The sequence below is a fragment of the Sus scrofa genome, chromosome 3, assembly GCF_054392235.1.
Source record: "Sus scrofa isolate SSC_HxYL_T2T_F1_AM1 chromosome 3, Sscrofa_HxYL_maternal_Yorkshire_Landrace_v2.0, whole genome shotgun sequence".
In the NCBI taxonomy this organism is placed as follows: Eukaryota; Metazoa; Chordata; class Mammalia; order Artiodactyla; family Suidae; genus Sus; species Sus scrofa.
Genome location: NC_139385.1, coordinates 98,041,963 through 98,066,342, shown reverse-complemented (window position 1 = coordinate 98,066,342; position 24,380 = coordinate 98,041,963). Strand labels below are relative to the sequence as shown.

At 36.0% G+C, this 24,380-nt stretch overlaps 1 protein-coding gene across 9 annotated transcripts in view; it reads right to left on the bottom strand.

Annotated features, from left to right (window-relative positions):
- CCDC88A (coiled-coil domain containing 88A) overlaps positions 1-24,380 on the bottom strand; it is a 199,204-nt gene that overhangs the window by 53,582 nt on the left and 121,242 nt on the right. For all 9 annotated transcript variants that reach the window (XM_085019197.1, XM_021087519.2, XM_021087520.2 and 6 more), the window contains exons 9-13: positions 13,070-13,151; positions 11,050-11,208; positions 8,513-8,659; positions 7,269-7,413; positions 3,589-3,773 (exon numbers count right to left, since the gene is read on the bottom strand). In XM_085019197.1, coding sequence (XP_084875323.1) covers positions 3,589-3,773; positions 7,269-7,413; positions 8,513-8,659; positions 11,050-11,208; positions 13,070-13,151 — 718 coding nt within the window. The remainder of the gene's footprint in view (positions 1-3,588; positions 3,774-7,268; positions 7,414-8,512; positions 8,660-11,049; positions 11,209-13,069; positions 13,152-24,380) is intronic.

The following is a 24,380-nucleotide window of genomic DNA, read 5'->3' as shown; positions in this document are numbered from 1 at the left end:
TTTCAAATGTAATTCTTCAATAAAAAGATCTAAAAATTGAAATGACTCCTTGATCCTTGGACTGTAGAATCACTGTTGTGTTAGAAGGCATGACAACAACCTGAATCACATCAGAAGTCTCCACCGGAGCTCTTGGGTGACCAGGTGCATTGTCAACAAGCAGTAAAATTTTGAAAGGAATTTTTGTTTCTGAGTAGTAGGTCTCAAAAGTGGGTGTAGAAGAGTCAGTAAGCCATACTGAAATGATTGTGTTGTTATCCAGGCTTTGTTGTTCCACTGAGAGATCACAGAGAGTAGATTCAGCAGAATTCTTAAGGGCTCTAGAATATTTGAACACTGACTTCAAGTCACTGGCTACATTAGCCCTTAACAAGAGTCAGTCTACTATTTGGAGCTTTGAACCTAGGCAATGACTTATTCACTTTAGGTGTGGAAGTCCTAGATGGCATCTTCTTCCAATACTAGGCTTTTTTTTTTTTTTTTTTTTTGTCTACATTGAAAATCTATTTAGTGTAATCACTTTGATTAATTAGCTAGATGGTCTGGGTAACTAAATACAGCTTCTACATCAGCACTTGCTGCTTCATCTTGCACTTTTATGATACAAAGACAGTTTCCTTCACCAACCAACCTCTGCAAGGGTCAAACTTTTCTTCTGCAGCTTCCACCTCTCCGACTTTACAGACTAGAGAGAGGGCCTTACTCAGGATTAGATTTTGGATTAAGGGAATGTTGTGGCTGGTATGCCATCTATCCAGACCACTAAAACGTTCTCCATGTCAGCAATGATGCTCTTTCACTTTATCATTCACATGTTCACTGAAGTAGCACTTTTAATTCCCTTCAAGAACTCTTCCTTTTCATGCACAGCTTGGCTAACTGGTATAAGAGAACTACCTTTTAGCCTATCTTGGCTTTCAACATGCCTACCTCACTAAGCTTAATCACTTCTAGCTTTTGATTTAAAGTGAGATACGTGTGACTCTTCCTTTCACTTGAGCACACAGAGGCTACTGCAGGGTTATTAAATGGCCTAATGTCAAAATTGTCATATCTCAGAGAACAGGGAGGTCCAAGGAGAGGGAGAGAGACTGGCAAAGTCAGAACACACACACATCATTTATCGATTAAGTTTGCTATCTTTTATGGATGCAGTTTGTGGCATCTCAAGACAATTATAATATTAACATCACAGATCACAACAAATTTAACAACAATGAAAGAGTTTCAAATACTGTGAGAATTACCAAAATGTGACAGAGACATGAAGTAATATGTAAATGCTGTTGGAAAACATGCTGACAGACTTGTTTGAAGCAGGGTTGCCTCAAACATTCGAGTTGTAAAAGCACAACTTTGCAAAGTATAATAAAATAAAATGCAGTATCAAAATTCCAGGAGTTCCTATTGTGACTCAGTGGGTTAAGAATCCAACTAGTATTCATAAGGATATGGGTTCGACCCCTGGCCTTGCTCAGTGGAATAAAAGATGTGGCACTGCCACAAACTGTGGCCTAGATTACAGATGTGGCGCAGATCTGGCATTGCTGAGGCTGTGGCGAAGGTTGGCAGCTGCAGCTCAGATTTGACCCCTAGCCTGGGAACTTCCATATGCCGCAGGTGTGGCCCTAAAAAGAGAAAAAAATTCCAGAACTTGGCCTTCACTGTTGCGTGCCTGGCAAGTGTGCTCAGTGAGTGTCTTATATGTACCTGGGATGAATAAATGCCTCTGAATGAAAAATAAGTAAATAAATGATTAAAACAATAATATAAGGTATACTTGTATTTGTGTTCAAAGTCTAATTAAAATCCAGGTTTCATGCCTGAATTGCAGGCTCTAAAATCCATTTCCCACTAAAGGGAACAAGGGCTTTTTGGAGAAATGGATGTTTCCAGGTCTTTGTCAGGTTCTTTAAGAGGAACCTAGAATACCTTGTCATGGTAGAAAGCAAGGAAGCTGTCCAGAAGTGCTAAGGTCATGTAAGGAATCAGGAATCAGCTTAAAGAGTTGAGAGAGTAACCAAGGAAGATATACAGATGGCCAACAAACACATGAAAAAATGCTCAACATCGCTGATTATAAGAGAAATGCAAATCAAAACTACCATGAGATACCACCTCACACCAGTCAGAATGGCCATCATTAATAAATCCACAAATAACAAGTGCTGGAGGGGGTGTGGAGAAAAGGGAACCCTCCTGCACTGCTGGTGGGAATGTAAACTGGTACAGCCACTATGGAGAACAGTTTGGAGATACCTTAGAAATCTATACATAGAACTTCCATATGACCCTGCAATCCCACTCTTGGGCATCTATCCGGACAAAGCTCTACTTAAAAGAGACACATGCACCCGCATGTTCATTGCAGCCCTATTCACAATAGCCAGGACATGGAAACAATCCAAATGTCCATCGACAGATGATTGGATTCGGAAGATGTGGTATATATACACAATGGAATACTACTCAGCCATAAAAAAGGATGACATAATGCCATTTGCAGCAACATGGATGGAACTAGAGAATCTCATACTGAGTGAAATGAGCCAGAAAGACAAAGACAAATACCATATGATATCACTTATAACTGGAATCTAATATCCAGCACAAATGAACATCTCCTCAGAAAAGAAAATCATGGACTTGGAGAAGAGACTTGTGGTTGCCTGATGGGAGGGGGAGGGAGTGGGAGGGATCGGGAGCTTGGGCTTATCAGACACAACCTAGAATAGATTTATAAGGAGATCCTGCTGAATAGCATTGAGAACTATGTCTAGATACTCATGTCGCAACAGAAGAAAGGGTGGGGGAAAAAACTGTAACTGCAATGTATACATCTAAGGATGACCTGACCCCCTTGCTGTACAGTGGGAAAATAAAAAAAAAAAAAAAAAAAAAGAGTTGAGAGAGTAAGAAAAAAATAAATACAGTGCATTGAAATACCTCAAATATTTTTAAATCCATGAGTTCACAATGATACTAAAACAACCAACAAGCTCATTCATTAATTATCTCAGAAGGATATGAGAGAACCAATTCATTACTAGGAAACTGGTAAATGAAAGTGAAGAATCAAACATTCATCCTACTTTACCCCTATAAGCTGTTCCTTGGAGTAACCCATGACTGTTTTTTTTGTTTGTTTTTTTTTAATGACTGAATGATTCACATTCAAACAAAATATTTTAAAAAGTCATAAGAGATTTGGAAAAATTTATGCTGTCTGAAAACTATCATGTTTAAAGTGTGATAATGTCATTTCTCTTTTCTTAATTTCCTTACTTTTTAGAGATTTATACTGGCATATTTATTGGTGAAATAGTACCATGTCTAGGATTTACTTCAAAATCAAAGTGGTTGTAGGGAGAGTAGGCAAGAGCAGAAATAACACTGGCTTTAAGTTAATAATCATTGAAGTTCAACGAATCTAAGGGCTCATTCTTTATATAAGTGTGACACTTTATGCAATAAGTTAAATAATATTGAGGATATATTAAAAACTGGAAAATAAATGTTCTACCTCAGTGCTATTATTTACATTTTACATATATTTTTATACTACATTAAACATTAATTTTTATTTACCTTTTTACTTAGTCTCTGATTTTCTTTTTCAATTTTCAGGATTTTGGAAGTGTTCCCCTCCGCAGAATCCATAGTACTCCGAAGCTCTTCTACAGTTTTTGTCAAACTCTGATTTTCCATCTCCAACTTCAATAACCTGCTTGATGTCAATTCATTTACCTCATGGCCCAAGGATTTTTGTGGTGCTATATAATATTGAAAAAAAATGTCACTGGTAAAACTATGTTTACTCTTCACTATCTAAAATACTTTGTGTAAACACACTAAATCATCTGGTTCTTAACTTTATAAAAAATTTATAATTATGCAAGATAGACACAATAAACACAGATAAAATAGAGGTAAATGTTGAAGTTCTAATGCATTCATAAGCATGCCAGTGGAAAAAAAGGTACAAAATTTAGACTGAAGCAATCAGACTTTCAATTCTAGCTCCATGAGAAATTAACTAATTAACAAAGCCCAAGCCACTTTAATCTCAATGCATCTTCAGTTACTTGGAAAAAATTACCCTGTGTATCTCATACAGTCATTATGTGACTCAAATAAGAAGTATAAAGAATATCCTATGTCAAACTTTCTAAGACAAAGGAAGACATCTTGAGGGAAAAGAAACCCTAACCTGATTCTGAGAAAGGCAAGACAAGTACACTGGCCACACCAAAAAAGTCTTTCTCTAAGAATCTCTGCTAAGCTTAAATGAAAAGAGCAACATGGAGTCCTTTGCCAATGGAAATCATCTTTCTAAGCCACTTTCAGCATTACATTACATTTTTTAAAATAAGAAAACTCAGTTTCAGTTTCTATAAATGATATTCTCCAGTAAGCCAAAAATGATTATTCTGTAATAATCCTGTAACAGACTCATTAAATATTTTGATGACATAAATGTATTGGGATTTACAAATGAAATATGACACCTAGAATTTATTTTGAAATCCTAGGATTTAGGAAGGGAAATAAACAAAAGTACAGGAAGGCAGTTCTAGGTTTCTCTACTACGTATGTTTGAAATTCTCCATCATATCAAGCAAACACACACACACATGTAGCCCGTCAAGGCATGCATTCTTTTCCAAATTAGTAGAATAAAATACCCCCTAGATTTTAAGAAAGCCTCAATTCTATTTCAAGCTTTTGTTCTAGTTAGTACACCTTTTATTAAAAGATGCAGTTATTTAAAATCCCATTAGTTGTCCAAGTCTTTTTTTTTTTTTTTTTTTTTTTTTTTTGCTTTTTAGGGCTGCACCCAGGGCATGCAGAAGTTCCCAGGCCAGGGTCGAATCAGTGCTATAGCTGCCGGCCTACACCACAGCTACAGCCACAGCCACGCCAGATCCTTGACCCACTAAGTGAGGCCAGGGATCAAACCCACATCCTCATGGATCCTAGTTGGGTTCATTAACCGCTGAGCCATGACAGGAACTCCAGTTGTCCAAGTCTTCTTTAGTAAAATTCTAATTCATGAATTTCAATTAAACAAGATTAGGCTACAATACAAGATGCACCTTAATAAAACTTAAAATGGTATGTGCTTTGAAGAAGATTTAGGATAGACTACAAAGAATTTAAAAGAATGCTTATAACACATTTTTAGCATGGGAGAATGTCTATGTTATATATTTTTAGGTGAAAAAAAAGGAACTTTAATTGTATATAAACACTGATGTGATGATATCTAAAATACCTATGTATGTGCAAAAAAATTCTAGAGGCAAATTTTGTGAAATGTAAAAGTGAGGTAAGAAATTACTAGTGACTTTCTCTTCTTTATATTTTGCTATATTTTGCAAATTTTCTAATAAGTCCCTTGTATACTTAAAAACAACCAAAACTACACCACACTAAAATGAATATTTTGGGGAGTTCCCATTGCAGCACAGTGGGTTAAGAATCTGACTACAGAGGCTTGGGTTGCTGCAGAAGCATGGGTTCATTTCCTGGCCTAGCACAGTGGATTAAAGAATCTGGCATTGCTACATATGCTGTGTAGGTTGCAGCTGCAGCTCAGATAAAATTCCTGGCCTGGGAACTTCCATATGCCACATGTGCGGCCTAAATAAATAAATAAATAATATTCTGTCCTATGACCCCAGAAAACAACTGTGATATAATGATGATAGTAATAAAAATAAAAACACTCAAATGCTTACGATCCACCAGGCACTGTTCTAAGGGGCTTCATTAACAAATTCAATCCTCACAACAACCCTATAAGACGGTAAGTACTATTACTGTCCTAACTTAAAAGATGAGAAAATTTTTTTTCTTTTTTCTTTTTTTCTTTTTTTTGGTCTTTTGAGGGCCACACCCACAGCACATGGAGGTTCCCAGCTAGGGGTCGAATCAGAGCTGTAGCCGCCAGCCTACACCACTGCCACAGCAACACAGGATCTGAATGGCAACTACAACCTACACCACAGCTCACAGCAATGCTGTATCCTTAACCCACTGAGCGAGGCCAGGGATGGAACACGTAACCTCATGCTTCCTAGTTGGATTCGTTTCTGCTGAGCCACGACAGAAACTCCTAATTTTAACAACTTTAGTAGTAGAAAACATTTATGTCTAGACTGTTTTCTTTCTAACTCAATTCACATGGAACACAATAAAAAAGTTCCACAAAAATTTGAAGGAACATATCTCAGCAAGTTCACTGGCTGAATATCACCACTTTCTACAAAGTCAATTTACATGGGATCCCAAAATTTGGAATTAGATTTTCAAATGTAAAATTATAAAAAGCCTAAAAGTAATAAATATGATGAGTCGTCTGTAGAAGTAATTATTCTTTAAGCACCAAGACTGTAACTTAAGACTTTATGTCTACTTCACCACCATGTCCTCAGGGCATAGTATAGTATTTTACACGTGAAAGGTGCTTAATAAATATGTGCTGCTGGAAGAAAAACAGGCATAATAAACTAGATACTAGGTAATTGAGAAATTAGGGAAGCACTCTAATTCAAATAAATGTGACTTAGGTAGAGTTTCAATAAAGTACATAATTTCAATAAAGTATATAAGCATTAGCAAACTCAAAGCTTTAACACAAAAAGCCACTTTGTATGTGTGTGCTCAGCTTTAATAAAGAGGACAAGTTAATGTGGAGCCTTAGGGAAAAATAGCCAAAAGTTAAAGAGCCGAAAATTAAAAATCGATCTGTGGTCTTTCATTGTATCCAGGGTATAAACAGGCTAGAGCAGTTGGTAGGTAAAAACCTAAAATGGAGATTACATATATTGATGAAAGTAGCCATAAAAATCCTTAACTTGCTTTACTTTGGCTACATATTCACCAAAGAATATTCCCACTACATTCTGACCTCCTATTTAGTTTTGCCTATAGTCAAAAAACATGCTGACCAGCTAATAGGACTTTTCTGTTCTATTTGTAGATAGCTTTATCTCTGAAAATAAACTAATAAACAGATATCCCAGCTTCTTGTGATATTAACATGAAATAGAGCCTCAACATCTGATCAAACCTGTTACCCACTCAAAGTCAAGTTGTAAGACATGAAAAGATGTCTTACAGTAAAGGGGAGAGTAACATATTATCCTGTGAAATCCTATCTAGGGAGATATCTGGCCTTCTGAGACATCTCAAGCCAAAATGTAAACATAAATACAATTTGATTTATTCATTCATCCAGTTAAATAAAACAATATTGGAAATACCTTCAGAAAGTTCACTAGTTCTGGATATTTGTTCCAGCTCCCAACCAAGATGTAATGATTCATCCATACTTTGTTTCTGTGCCATTTCCAAAGTCATATTTTCTTCCATTAATTCTTCAATCTTTTTTCTATCCATATCACGTTCCTTTTATATTTGCAAGGAGTAGGAAGAGAAAAGAAAACTAAGAAACAGTACAATTTCAAGCTAATATTTTACTACTTATAACTTTCATTTATCAGAAACTGAATGATATATAAATTTTGAGCGCCTTAAAATTTTCACAATTGAAAGACAATAATTATGACTGTTGGTCATTAAATTGATCAGGTGTCTGATATCCTATTAAAGTGATCTCTGGGGACACTGAAAACTTCATAGTCATTATTTCAGTGACATAACAAACAATTTCTAACCCAATGGTAAATTTTAGCAAATAGCTGTACTTTTGTATTTTAAAGGAATGTTTAAACAATAGCTGAAGATTTTCTGAAAAGTAGAAGTCAAAATTTAAAATATAATATTTACCCCCTTGCTGTACAGTGGGAAAATTTAAAAAAATATTAAAAAAAATAAAATAAATAAAATAAAATATAATACCATTCTGTAACAAAAGCAGAAATTTCTACTACTCCTGAATTTATATAAATTGGAGGTATCTAGGAGTTTCTGCTGTGGCTCAACGGTAACAAACCCGACTAGACTAGCATCTATGAGGATGAGGGCTCAATTCCTGGCCTTGCTCAGTGGGTTAAGGATTCAGCATTGCCATGAGCTGTGGTGTAGGCTGCAGACATGGCTCGGATCCCCTGCTGCTGTGGCTGTGGTGGAGGCTGGCAGCTGTAGTTCCGACTGGACCCCTAGCCTGGGAACTTTCATATGCCTCAGGAGCGGCCCTTAAAAAAAAAAAATTGGAAGCATCTAAATTATGTATCTATCTCTTCTCTATTAAGGTCTTAAGGATAGGGAGTTCCCATTGTGGCTCAGTGGTTAACAAAGCCGACTAGGAACCATGAGGTTGCGGGTTCGATCCCTGGCCTCACTCAGTGGGTTAAGGATCCGGTGCTGCCGTGAGCTGTGGTGTAGGTTGCAGAAGCGGCTTGGATCCTGCTTTGCTATGGCTCTGGCATAGGCCAGCAGCTACAGCTCCAATTGGACCCCTAGGCTGGGGTCAACTAAAGGGAATTCAGATGAATCTTAGAATTTTTACTTAGATCATGTAATTGATCTATCTTATAACACTTACCATTTCCATATCATGAAGTTTAGCCTTCAGCTGTAAATTCTCTTTTTCTAATTCATGTAACTTATCAGAACGGGCTCGAGTTCCTTCTAGTTGGTCTTCCAACATGGTTTTTGTTTCTAACAAAACTTGATTGTCTTCTTTTAATTCCTATAAACATTTCAAGTCAGCTTTATTTATCTCAAATAGGTTAACTTTAAAGCTTGAAACAAAAATTCTTTATTGTAAACTAAGACATTAAGCCCTCTTTATCAACAGTGTTATGCAAGAATAAAGCTACTGAGTAATAGAAATATAGCTGGTTTTATTTTATTTCCCAGAACTTAAGTTAACTATGTAAACAAAATAGTTACTACTTATATTAGGATAAGTAATACCACCAAAATAACACATGAAATTGCTGGGGTATACTTAAATTCCTTGGTTAGAAGGATAAGGAATTAAGTATAAGCAGTCTTCCAGATAGTAGAGACACCAAGCTCCTCAGAATCAGGGCTAAATTTATTTACTGAAATCAATTTAAAGATTTCTCTCTACTCAAAAATGACGAGTTTGGGGTTTTTAAGTCAAATACCAAGACTGGAACCAAGACTCAAGTAAATCATAAACCAAGGCTTTATCAATAAATATTTTACATAAACACCTTAAAATGCCTACATATGTTTTGAGGACATGTTCACAAATCCTTATCTTTGCACTCTATTGGTTTTAATTTCTGGTAACATTCAGGCTAAGTTCTAAATTTCTCTTATTTCACCTCTTTATTTTGCATACTCCTTCCTTCTTATCCCCAATACTTAAACTGACCAAAATCTCCTGTTTACAATGAAGAAATTAACTGAGAAAGGAAAAAAGAATGCAAGAAGCAAGGATTTTCAAATTCTTGCTGTAAATTCTGACTTCTTTTAACACAGAACTGCAATCATTGAGAGAAATTGTTTTTTTTTCTAATTTGTTCATATAGATATACATATATGTTTGTGTGTGTGTAAAAAGAGAGACAGACTCAGGGGGAGGGAGAGGTAGGTGGGAGAGGGAGAGAGAGAAATACTGATTTTTTTTTTTTTTTTTTTTTTGTCTTTTTGCCATTTCTTGGGCCGCTCCTGCAGCATATGGAGGTTCCCAGGCTAGGGGTCGAATCGGAGCTGTAGCCACCGGCCTACGCCAGAGCCACAGCAACGCAGGATCCGAGCCGCGTCTGCAACCTACACCACAGCTCACGGCAACGCCGGACCGCTAACCCACTGAGCAAGGGCAGGGACCGAACCCGCAAGCTCATGGTTCCTAGTCGGATTTGTTAACCACTGTGCCACGACGGGAACTCCAGAAATACTGATTTTTTGCTTTCACTGATCCTAATTTAGTATTTTGAGTTGAGCAGCAATCAGAAATTATGTTTTGTGTCCACTTCTAGGAGCAAATTTGAAATTAGTAGAGACTATGAGGGAAAGACTTCAAAACTCTTCCCTACCTATGATGCTAAACAAAAGAAAGAAAGAAGAGCTCCAAAGAATTTAATAAAATGAATAATGTCAAAAAATCCCTTTTTATAAATCTAAACAGGCTGATCTATCATGAAATAAACACCTGATTTTATTTACAGTTTGCTCAATGTTTCGAGTTCTTTACATTTATTAATGTGCATTTTAGATGCATTGTGAAAAATCCCAACACTTTTTTCCTGATATCTTATCTTGTTTTAGAAAATGTTCAGTATGAGAGTTCCCATTGTGGTTCATCAGTAGTGAAATTGACTACTATCCATAAGGATGCAGGTTTGATCCCTGGCCTACTAAGTGGGTTAAGAATTCAGTGTTGCCATCAGCCTGTGGAGTAGGTTGCAGATGTGGCTCAGATCTCAAGTTGTTGTGGCTGTGGTGTAGGCCCACAGCTGCAGTCCAATTTGACCCCTAGTCTGGGAACTTCCAAACACTGTGGGTATGGCCCTAAAAAGCCATACACACACACACAAAAAATACATATATATAAAATAAAAAATGTTTGGTGTGACTCACAAAATTGATTTCATGACCTACTAAATGGGTCACTCTCATGATGTGAAAAAAACACTGATAGAGACATTTTTCCTCTGTTGTGTTGGTAGTGAGACTATGTCTGCTTGATGATCAAAGAAACTAGCTGATCTGCTAAAGTGCTGGCTGATACAGGAACTTTCTTGAAGTGAGGAATATATCTCAGATTTTTATTCCTAATACTTTATGATGGGAAGGATTTTTAAGATGCTAGTTATGGTCGCATCTAGTGAGGATCCAATGAGGTTTTCCATGACTAGATCAATCATAAAGTTGGAGCTGGTGATAGATTTTCAGAACTTTCCTGGACTGCATCCTTGATCTTTAGCCCAGCACCAGGAAACCTTGTGCTCTGCCTGCACACCGGCAGTCCACCTTGCCCTCGCCATCGCCTACACATCACTTCCAGCCTCACCTCAGCACCCACAGTAATCCCACTTCCAACCAGCAAAAAATCATCACATTTTTAAAGAAAAAAATTATGAATGGTTTAAGTTATACACATACCTCAACTCTTGCCTTATAAAATTCAATATCATGTAGCCTCTCTTTATATCTGCTGACTTCACTTTCAAGCTTATCAACTCTGATTGCCTTCTCCCGAAGTGCATCTAATTCATCTCGGTACATTCTTGCAGAACGAGCATCCGAAAGCAAATTCATGTTCTAAATATAGATAAATATTAATTTTTAAATATTATTTTCTATTTTCAAATTTGTAATCCTTGGGTTGCACAAGTTGATGAATTTTTTTTTAAAAAAATCAATGATTTGTGTACTTTAAAAGTGTGAATTTTTGTGGACGAGGTGGCCAAGTGGTTAAGACAATGGACTGCTATAAGTGTGAATTTAATGGTATATAAATTACACCTCAATTGTTTTTTTTAAAAATGGGGAGATGCAAAGCCGCCTTTTTTTCACAAGAAGTATTTTAAAGTATATGATTCTATATAAATACGCAAACATGCTTATATTAAAATTTTTATATAATGTTGAATGTAAAGAATATTAGGGATATTTTAAAATAAGCAAACTTCTCCTTAATATAATCATTTGCAATTAAGGTGAAAAGTTAAATTTAAAATATGGGATATTAAAAATATAGAAGAGGTAGACTATTTCAAAAGTTGATCACTAGTTACTTTAGAGAAATAATGTTTCTATCCAGATATGTTACAAAGATCCTGGCTGAGTTTTTTAATATTTCCATGTGAATGATTAGTTGCATATGATTAGCATATATCTTAAACCATTTGAAATAAATATTAAAATTCAATCTTTAAAAAGCCCTGTTGGAATCATTTGAACAGCACTAATAAAATGTGACTCAGAAATATCTGTGGGTCCCTGAAACCCTTCCAGAGAGTTCATGCGGTCAAAAGTATTTGCATAATAATATGACAACACTACTTGCTGCTTTCACTCTCATTCTCTCATGAGGGCCCAGCAGTTTTCTGGAGGCCGCATAAATGGCATTGTGGTATCTTAACAGACTGAATGCATAAATGGTTATGAGACTCTGGTAGTTTTCAATTAAGTTAGGCCTTAAATAAAGGGATGTGCAAAAATGTAAAAGACTACTGTTCTAATTTTTTTGTTTGGGAAAATAATGGTTATTTAGTTACCATGCAATTTTTATGTTACCATGGAATAGGTTGAGTATTATTTTCAAATGAATTAATAAATTTTTTAAAATTCTTAGTTTGAATTTCAAATATAGTAAATTTCAGTAAAGAGAATCCACATTAAATAATCTTCACTAATTTTTAAGAATAAAGAAAGTCTTGAGACCAAAAAGTGAGAATCACTGTTTTAGATGGAACATACATACAAAAAACCCTACTACCACAAAGTGGAATAGTAGCCTAAAACTAAAAATTTTGATTTCCAGATTCATTCACCTATAAACATCCCAGTTTATGATCCCACAAGTAAAGTGTTCCCTAAATTTAGGTTAGGGAGGTAAGGACAAGAAATATTTGTCCAGCCTTACCCCAATTCTTACCATTTATGGGTTAAAGAAGATTTCTTATACTACCTCCAAATGAAAATGAAACATTACAGAGTAATTAACAAAAGCAAATTCTTAAACAATCTTAGTTCAAGATGAAAAACCACAAAATTTTTATAAAAATATTTTTTAAAAAGCAAAAAGCATTGTCATATATAAGTTAGCATAGAGCACCATCAGAGAAAAGGGAGAGATACCTAAGTAGTACAGTTTAGCAGAAGATGCGTTTCAGCTTCCAAACCCATAGAAGCCAAGATATGAGAGAAACTTGGAACCACTCCAGTCCTAAGAGGCTCCTCGGAATTAGCAGTGTTTGAATGGCACTGACAGATAAAAAAAGAAAATTCCAAAGACCTTGATTTCTAGTTTTGGCTCTGGCATTTTTGAAGAGAGAAACACTGAAAAAGTCTTTTGATCTTATTAAACCTCAGTAAGCAATAAGGCAAATGTTATAAGGAGAAAAGTCAATTTCCAATTACTCAGTGATCATATATAATGAAAGTTCCAGGTACAAACCTCTTGCTGCAGCCTTTTTAGTTCTATTTCCATTTGCTCAAGTTCTTGTTTACAGTCCAACAACTGTTCAGTCTTTTCCTCCCTTAAATGCAAAAAAAAAAAATTAAATAATAAACTTAGTGTTTTGAAAACTATGATCATCATTTGCACTAATACAACCTTATTAACATTACTAAATATTGAGTTTAATATAGTATTAGCCATATCCCCAACCTGGGAAAAAAGACAAAGAAGTTGATATTAGGAATTTATATGATTGGATGGCATCAGACTCTCCCTTAATGTTCTCCAAAGGCTAAAAATATCAATGACTAATGTCCTCATAATTCATAATGTAGATGCTCTTTCTTCATCTTTTCTGCCATCCCGCAAATTCCACCTTCCTTTCTCTCTTTTGCCCTTTCTCCCTCTCTGCACATTCAAAGACAAATAAGTTATAAGAGTTTTTATGCAAGTCAATACTATCTAGGTATGAGACTTATAAGGGTCTCCAAACTATTTTTGACATTTACATTGACCTAAAGGAAATGATACACTGCCACACAGATATCTAAAATCTTTATATCACTAGTGGTTTCTTCCTTGTAGTCTAGACATCTTTTTATTTCTCTTATTAAGCATTTTTCTCTTTATACACTGCGCTACTTCTTGTTTTTATTTTGTTTTGTCTTTATAGGGCTGCACCTGTGACACATGCAAGTTTCCAAGCCAGAGGGGGTCTAATCAGAGCTGCAGCTGTTGGCTTATACCACAGCCACAGCAACGCCTGATCTGAGCTGCATCTGAAACCTACATCGCAGCTCATGGCAATGCCGGATCCTTAACCCACTGAGCAAGGCCGGGGATGGAACTCTCATCCCCATAGATACTAGTTGGGTTCATTATCGCTGAGCCACAATGGGAAGTCCCTTGTTTTCATTTTTTAAAGTTTTATTGAAGTATAGTTGATTTCACTGCTTTATTTCTAACTACCATTTTCTATGTTCCCATCAGAACTGAGCTCCTCAAAGTAAACCCCCATTCACTATCTCTACTTTTCCACCTTCTTTTCTTAAATAACAAAAAAGTAAATGTTCATTGTGCAAAACAATCTATTTCTGACATCTCTTACCTGCTTAACTTTTTTCACCAAAAATTTTTTTATTGAAATATAGTTGAAATACGGTATTATATAAGTTACAGGTATATGCTACATTAATTCACAATTTTTTAAAGTTATACTCCATAAAGCATTGGCTATATTCCCTGTGCTGTAAAATATATTCTTGTAGCTTATTTTATATATGTTTGTACCTCTTAGCCCCCTATCCCTAAACTGCCCTTCCCCACTGGTAACCACTAGTTTGTTTCCTATATCTCTGAGCCTGTTTCTTTCTTGTTATATTCATTAGCTTTATTTTTTAGATTCCACATACAAATGACATTATATGGTATTTGTCTTCCTCTGTTTGACATATTTCACTTAGCATAAAACCCTCCAAGTCCATCCATGTTGTTTCAAATGGCAAAATTGCATTCTTTTTTTTTTTTTTTATGGCTGAGAAGTATTCCATTCTACAACATATCTTCTTAATCTATTTATCTGCTGATGGACACTTAGGTTGCTTCCATATCTTGGCAACTGTAGATAATGTTACTATGAACACTGGGGTACTTGTATCTTTTTGAACACATTAACAAAACTGAAGAATAAAAACCATATGATCATCTCAAGGGATGCAAAAAAAAGCTTTTGACAAAACTCTACATTCATTTATGATAAAAACTCAGCAAGTCGGCACAGAAGGACCATAGCTCAACATAATAAAAGCCATATATGACAAACCCACAGCTAACATCATACTCAATGGTAAGAAGCTGAAAGCACTTCCATTAAGATCAGGAACAAGACAAGGATGTCCACTGTTGCCATTTTTATTCAACATAATACTGGAAGTCCTAGCCACAGGAATCAAACAAGAACAAATTGAAAAGGAAGAAGTAAAACTGTCACTATTTTGATGACACCATTTTGATGTCACTATTTTATTTTAGATGACATGATGCTAGAGATGAAACTGAACAGGACCCTGTGGGCCCCTCCAGGTACAAATCCTTTATGTGTCCCCTGTTTCTTCTTTGTAGGAAATAGGCTTTATCCTACCTCCTTAACCTTCTCTGAGTTCCAGGAAAATTCAAACAGTTGCTGATCAGAAACAAAGGAGAAGCAGCCAAGAAACAATAGTTCAACAATAAAGCAGGGTCCTGGTTCCTCTTACACATAACAATACCTTTGAAATCTTTAGGAACTAAGGCCCCCAATTAGTGGAGGTAGGTAACTTTAGGCTAAGCATAAGATTCCTGAAACACAACCCTGTTACCTTACTACCAACCAATCAAAAGAAAGTCTGCACACACTGGAAGATAAAAACTCTGACCCCCTCCAAAATGATTCTCCCTTTAAAAACTTTCATGGTCCAGCAGAATCTTCAGAGTTGGTTTTAGAACACAAGTCTGCCTTCTCCCCATGTTGCTAGCCTCCTGAATAAGCAATTTTTCCTTTTCAAAAAAAAAATGTCTCTCAAGTATTGGCTTTCAAGTAGTGAGCAATGGAACCTGAGTTCAGCAACACAGAAGAAGAATCCTAAAGTTGCAACCAGAAAACTATAAGAGCTCAGGAACAATTGGTAAAGCTGAAGGATACCAAATATACAGAAATCTGTTGCATTTCTACACACTAACAATGAACTATTAGAATGAGAAATTAAAGAAACAATTCCATTTACCATCATACCAAAAAGAATAAGATACCTAGGAATAAATCTACCTTAGGAGGAAAAAGATGTGATGAAAGAAACTGAAGATGACATAAACAGATGGAAAAATACACTGTGTTCATTAGTAATGTTAAAACGGTCACACTACCCAAGGCAATCTACAGATTCAGTGTGAACCCTATCAAAATATCAATGGCATTTTTCACAGAACTAGAATAATCTCAAATTTTGTATAGAAACACAAAGGACCCGAAAAGCCAAGACAATTGTGAGAAATAAGAACAGAGCCAGAGGAATCATAGTCCCTGACTTCAGACTATACTACGAAGCTACAATCATCAAGACAGTGTGGTGCTGACACAAAAAAACCACATAGATCAATGGAACAGAATACAAAGCTCAGAAATAAATCCAACAAAGGAGGCAAGAATACACAATGGAGAAAGACAGTCTCTTCAATAAGCGGTGTTGGGAAAGCTGGACGCTACATGTAAAAGAATGAAATTAGGACATTCTCCAATACCATATACAAAAATAAACTCAAAAAGACCTAAATGCAAGTATAGAAACCATAAAACTCCTAGAAGAAAACACGGGGAGAACACTCTGACACAGAGTAATATATTTGTGGATCAGTCTCCTAAAGAATAGGAAATAAAAAGCAAAAAAAAAAAAAAAGGGACCTAGTTAAAAGATTTTGCATAGGCATAGCACAACCAAAAAGACTACTTACTGAATGAGAGAAAATATGACACATGAGGTGTTAATATCCAAAATACATAAACAGTTCATACAACTCAATGTCAAAAAAATCCCTTAACAACCTATTTTTTTCTTCTTCTTTGTCTTTTTGCCTTTTCTAGGGCTGCTCCTGCGGCATATGGAGGTTCTCAGGCAAGGGGTCTAATCGGAGCTATAGCCACCAGCCTACACCAGAGCCACAGCAATGTGGGATCCAAGCCACGCCTGCAACCTACACCACAGCTCACGGCAACATCGGATCCTTAACCCACTGAGCAAGGCCAGGGATCGAACCTGCAACCTCATGGTTCCTAGTCAGATTCATTAACCACTGCGCCACAACGGGAACTCCATGAACAATCTAATTTAAAATATGGTCAGAAGACTTGAACAGACACCTTTCCAAAGAGGACATGCAGATGTCCAATAGGCATATGAAAGGATGCTCAATATCACTAATCATCAGGGAAATGCAAATCAAAAGCACTAAGAGATATCACCTCACATCTGTCAGAATGGCTATCATCAAAAAGAATACAATAGATGCTGGAAAGGATATGGAAGAAAAGGAATTCTCATACATGGTTGGTAGGAATGTAAATTGGTGCAGCCACTAAGGGAAATAGTACAACAGTTTCACAAAAAACTTTAAAAACAGAACTCCCATATGACCCAGCAATTCAACAGCAATTGCAATATCCTGGGTATATATCCAAAACAAAAAGCCAAAAAATAAACAAACAAACAAAATACACAAAAAAATACATGCACCCACCTACATTTAAAAAAAAAAAAAAAAAACCCTAATTTTTAATGGAGAAATTGGTAGAGGAACCATAATTTACTCATTTAAGGGGACTCCATTTTTCACTAATGAATAACGTTTTGGCACATTAAACCCTGTATAATTCAGGACAGATTTCTAAGTAATGTCAAACTATGCTGCAGAAAAGTCATTACTAATTTACACTGCAACCAGCAGAGGATAAAAGTGCCCATATGGGAAATAATTTAACAATAAGTTCTTCTAACTTGAATCTGAATACCAAGAAAGTTTAATTTTATTTTATGATTGTGCCATTAATATTTCTTCTGATGAAAAGCTCTTTTTGTAATTTATAAATATTTCTTTATACATTATTAAACACTTTTTTAAAAATTAAAAACAAATTTTTATTGTGGCAATATATTTATACCATTAATCCACAATTTTAACCATTTTAAGTGTATGGTAGCATGACTTACATTTACAGTGTTAAACTATTACCAATATCTATTCTTAAAACTCTGTCATCACCCTACAGAGAAATTCTATACTCATTAAGCAATAAATCTCCAATCTACTGTCTCTCTGAATTTTCCTATTAAAGATGTTTCATTCAGGAGTTCCCTGGTGGCCTAGTGGTTAAAGTTTTGGCATTGTCACTGCTGTGGCTCAGGTTCGATTCCTAGCCCAGGAACTTCTGTATGCCATGGGTGCAGCACCCCCCAGCCACCAAAAAGGAAAGAGAGATTTCATTTAAGTGGAATTACACTATTTGTCCTTTGTATCTGGCTTATCTCACTTAGCAAATTGTTTCTACAGCTCATCCATGTTGCAGCAGGTCTCAGAATTTCCTCTTTTATGGCTGAATAATAATCCACTGTGTGCCTACTTAGTTTATCCATTTGTTCATGGACATTTGGATTATTTCCACCTTCTGGCTACCGGAAATAATGCTACAATGAACACTGGCATACCAGTGTCTGTTTGAGTCCCTGGTTTCAATTTTAGTGGGATCTACCTACATGAGGAATTGCTGGGTCATACAAAAATTCTATGTTTATGGAGTTCCCTTGTAATACAGCAGATTAAGAATCTGGCATTGTCACTGCAGCAGCTCCAGTTGCTGCTGTGGCATGGGTTCAATCCCTTGCCCGGGAACTTGCTGTGGGTGTAGCCAAGTAAAATTCTATGTTTAACTTTTTGAGGAATATTATAATGCTTTTAATTTTACTTATTTTTTCTGAATGTATACATATTTAACATTTTTGTAAAAAAGTAAAGCAGCCACTTTTGTGCAAGGTCTCCCCCACCTAGAGAATAAATACATACTCATCCTTATTTCTGGTTCTTTCATCATTATTTTGTTTTTTTACACTTAGCTCTTCAATCCACATGAACTTCTCTTTGGAGTATATCAATATGAATTTAAATAGTGGAATTCTCAAAAGAGTTATCTAGGAGTTCCAGATTTACTAAGAAAATAATTCCTTTTTGGAGTCCCCATTATGGTTCAGTGGTAACAAACCCGACTAGTATCCATGAGGACATAGGTTCAACCCACAGCCCCCGCTCAGTGGGTTAAGGATCTAGCATTGCCCTGAGCTGCAATGTAGGTGGCAGATCCGGCACTGTTGTGGTTGTGCTGTAGGCCAACTGTGCAGCTCCTTTTCAAACCCTAGCCTGGGAACTTCCAAATGGCACTGGTGCAGCCCTTAAAAAAAAAAATATTCCTTTCTGCACTACATACAGTAATAAGGCTTCCATTCACACCACCCCACTGAGACTGGCTGTTTGTTTGTTAGCTTATTTATCTATCTTTTTTAGGGCTGCGCCTGCAGTTTATGAAAGTTCCCAGGGTAGGGGTCAAAACAGAGCTGCAGGGGCTGGCCTACACCACAACCACAGCAACACTGGATCTGCGCCAAATCTGTGACCTACACCGCAGCTTGTGACACTGCATCCTCACAGACATTATGTTGGGTTCTTAACTTAGTGGGCCACAATGGGAAGTCAGAGACTATTTTTCACAGAGTCGCTTACTTTTCTATTGCCAAATCCAATGGATTATTTTCAGATCTTTAAGGAATTTAATATATTTCACGAAATTCTTCTTAACACTCTCTCCTTTGGCTTCTGTGACTTCACACTCTTAGGTTTTTCTACTTCTCTACATATCAGTTTTCTGAACTTTTTGCTGATTTCATGTTTGTGCCTATCTTGTGGCTAACAATTATTAAATTCTTATTATCTGTACCAGGCACTTTTGCTGAGCACTCTACACCTTGCCAAGCACTTAATCCTCACAAGAGCTCTCTAAAGAAGCAGCAGCCAGTTATAGCAGGTTGCATTTATTGAGCACTTATGTACTACACACTGTCTACTTATATATTTACCTCACATAACAACAGGTATGAAATTGAACATCCACACTTGGGCAGAGTCACTCAGTTAGGAGGTGTTAAGCCAGGATTCACACTTAGGTAGAATGCCTCTAAAGGTCATGCACTTTATCATTTGCTGTATCTCTCTAGAGTATAGAGTACATATTATTGGAAGTTTCCTTTCATATATGAAGAAAGTGAGTAACATGGGTAATAAATGGTGCAATCTACCCTTAACCACTTAAACTACTTTTTAATGTTCGTGTTCTTCATCTTACATCCTTCTCATGCTTCATGTTCTTCCTAGGCAATCTTACCCATGCCAAAGGTTTTGACTACTATTACATGCTGTATATAATTCTCTGTGAGTATGCTAATGATCCAAATCTCTATTCTGCATCATGGACCAGACAGCAAGTTATACAATTTATCATCTTCACAGAGATATTTCAAAGGCATCTCAAATTTAATTTGTCAAAACTTAAAACTTGTTTTTTCCCTTAATTTTATTCCTCTCTTCCCTGCTGAATGAACAGCATCACCATCCAAACAGATACTGCTCATAGGAAACTAGAAATTACATCAAAGACTCTGTTTTCTTCCTTAACTCGTCTCCAACATCATCACTAAAACCTTGGATTAGGCACGCACGACTTCTTCCCTGGACTGTCCTTCCATCTACCTTCACACTGCCACCAGAATTTATTTTTCCTACTTGAATACTCACTAAGAATCAGTTACTAGGCTAGTAGCTCTTTATTAAAACATAAATCTGATCTTGCTATCTCCTATGCAAAAAATCTTTAATTGGTTCCCACTGTTTAATGTCAACAAAAATAAACCAGTGGGGCCTAATCAAACTGACAAGCTTTTGCACAATAAAGGAAACCAGGAATAAAAAGACAACCTATGGAATGGGAGAAAATAGTTGCAAAGGATGCAACCAACAAGGGTTTAATTTCCAAAATATACAGACAACTCATACAACTCAACAGCAAAATAACAAAAAACCCAAATGAAAAATGGGCAGAGGACCTGAAAAGATATTTCTCCAAAGAAGACACAGGTACGGATGGCCAACAGGCACATGAAAAAATTGCTCGACATCAGTAATTCTCAGAGAAATGTAAATCAAAACTACAGTGAGGTGCTACTTCATACCAGTCAGAATGGCCATCATTAACAAGCCTACAAATAACAAAGGCTAGAGAGGGTGTGGAAAAAAGGGAACCCTACTACACTGTCAGTGGGAATGTAAATTGATGCAACCACTATGGAAAACATTATGCAGGTTCTTCAGAAAACTAAATACAGAACTACCATACAATCCAGCTATCCCACCCCTGGGCATATATTTAGACAAAACTATAATTCAAAAAGACACATGCACCCACATGTTCACTGCAGCTCTATTCACAATAGCCAAGACATGGAAACAACCTAAATGTCCATCAATAGATGAATGGATTAAGATGTGGTAAATGTACACAATGCAATGCTACTCAGCCATTAAAAAGAACAAAATAATGCCATTTGCAGCTACATGGATGCAACTAGAGATTCTCATACCAAGTGAAGTCAGAAAGAGAAAGACAAACACCAAATGATATCACTTATATCTGGAATCTAATATACGACGCAAATGAACCTATCTACAGAAAAGAAACAAACTCATGGCCATAGAGAACAGACTTGTGGTTGTCAAGGGAGGGGGATGGACAGAGAGTTTGGTGTTAGCAGATGAAAACCATAGCATCTGGAGTGGATAAACAATGAGATCCTGCTGTATGGCACAGGGAACTGTATCTAGTCACGTGTGACAGAACATGATGGAGGATAATGTGAGAAAAAGAGTGTATGTGTGTGTGTATATATATATATATATACATATATATATATATATATATATTTATACGTACGACTCGGTCACTTTACAACAGAAATTGACAGAACATTGTAAATCAACTATAATAATAATAAAAAAAAAACCTGAAAAAAACAGTCAAAGGTTCTGAATAAGTATTTCTCCAAGAATGGCCTTAAACACTTAAAAAGATGCTTAAGATTATTAGGCATCGGGGAAAGAAAGTCAGAACCACAATGAGATATCACTCCACACCCACTCGGATGGCTACAATCAAAAGGTGTATAAAAACAGGTATTGGTGAGGATATAGAGAAACTGGAGCCCTCAGACATTGCTGGTGGGAATGTAAGAGGGTACAGCCAAATAGTTTGACAGTTCCTCAAAAGGTTAAATACAGAGAAACCATATCACCCAGTATTTCCACTCCTCAGTCAATACACAAGAGAAATGAAAATGTATGTCCACACACAGATGTGCACATGAATGTTAGTATTAGCATTGTTCATAAATGCCAAAAAAAATAGAAACAATTCACATCTCCATTAACTCATAAATGAGTAACCAAAATGTGGTATCATCCATATAAGAGAGTATTATTCAACCATAAAAAGGAATGAAGTACTGATAACAGTACAACATGGATGAACCTTGACAACACTATGCTAAGTGACAGAAGCTAGTCACAATAGGCCACATAATGTATAAGTCCATTTATAAAATATGTACAGAACAGGAGTTCCCACCGTGGCTCAGTGACTAACAAACCCAACTAGCATCCATGAGGACATGGATTCCATCCCTGGCCTTGTTCAGTGGGTTATGGATCCGGTATTGCCGTGAGCTGCGGTGTAGGCTGGCAGCTACAGCTCTGATTCGACTTCTAGCCTGGGAACCTGCATATTCTGTGAGTGTGGCCCTAAAAAGACAAAAGACAAAATAAATGTACAGAATAGGCAAATCTATAGAAATAGAAAGCATATTGAGGAGCTAAGCACAAAGGAGGACAAGAGAGTGACTGTTAATGGGTATAGAGTTTCTTTTTGGAATGATGAAAATGTCTTGAAATTACATAGCATGTGATGGTTGCACAACTCTAAGAATATACTAAAAAATCACTGAATTGTGATTTTTTTGAAAGTGTAAATTTTGAAAGCATAAATTTTCTGATACATGAATTATATCTCAATAAGCTATTTTTTAAAGAATAATCTGTGTGCAAGCAAAACTCTTTGGAAACATGGCTCCATGGAGACAGAAATTTTTTTCTTCTTTTTCAGCCCTGCCTGCAGCATAGAGAAGTGCCTGGGCCAGAGATCAAACCCAAGCTGCAGTCGTGCCTACACCACAGCTGCAGCAACTCTGGGTAACCCACTGCATCTGGCCTCTGGCCAAACGAACCCATACCACCTCAGAGACAATGCTGTATCCTTAACCCCTTGCACACACCAGGAATTCCCAGTGAGATTTATTAATGGAAGCCTTTGATAGTGTTAACTACTGCATAAAAGTGAAATTTACAAGGAATGACTTCTTCCATCCAAATTGCAAACTATCCTTTTGTTGTTGTATGTTAATAAATTGAGAGCAATCATATTACGATATAGCACCTACAAGTATACTATTAGTTAATTTGCATGTTCTTATTAGAATTACTTATTTCCATGAGGTTTAAGGCAACCCGAACTATTTTTATCCACCATGATTCCATACTTCATCACTTTAGTAAAGATCTATCCTAACAAAACACTTACAACAAATGTTAATAGAAGAAATCCATGAAAGAACACATTTTTAAAAGCCAACAAAGGTATCAGATGGCATCTGATGTAATGCTAGTTATTGGGAATACTTGGTATGTTATATCTGACATATTTATTTACTCATTAAAAATATTCATTTACATTTTCCAATCAGCATATGAGACCAAATTTTATCAATCTCTCTAAGTTGTTCTGAATTTTAATAGCACTCTATGCTTAAGAAATTTTTCTCAAAATCAAATTCTAATATAGTGTGAAATGTTAAATGAATTCACAGCCATCACTGCAGTTCTAATTGCATGCTTTATCTAAAGACTGGAGAAGATTGTGCTAAATTATATGGGACGAAATAGTGTTCACTGTTTAGGCTATCCATTAACTGCCAATCAAACTAATAACAGCAATCTCTTCCCTAATTTTCGTGGTGCAGCTGTTTATAGAATGTCCTGGGCGTGTTCATGTCAACAGACACATAATAATGCAGATATCCACAATGAAAGCTGTATTTTTTTGTTTTCAAATTTTCCTATAGGCTGTATATTTTTTTCTACCTTGCATATTCAATCACTTTCTTAAACTAACTGCTTTAAATAATCAGTAATAAACTTAATTGCTATATTGTGGCTTTAAATTTAAAATCTACACTCTGAAGCCCAAATTCCAGGAAAACAAACTAAAAAAAAAAAAAAAAAGGGAAGAAAAAAAAAGCTCCAAACACAAAATTCCTTTGTTCTTTTTAAAGTGCAATATAAAAAATCTCCAGTAGATTGGTCATTTCTTTACATGTGATTCACCAAGGAATGCCTATGTACCATTTATACTGGCTTGCCTTGTAATGATCTTTGAGAGTTAAATGAATATTAATTTTATTAGCACTAGACAATCTGAATATTTACCATTTCTAAGTACATGACTCGGGCAAATCAATTACTCAATGAAAAAGATATACAAAGTTTTTGGTAATACTCTATGCCAAAAATATAATTTTTTACAACATTAATTTTAAAAAGTTAAAACTAATTAAACTGTATTAGTGGTTGC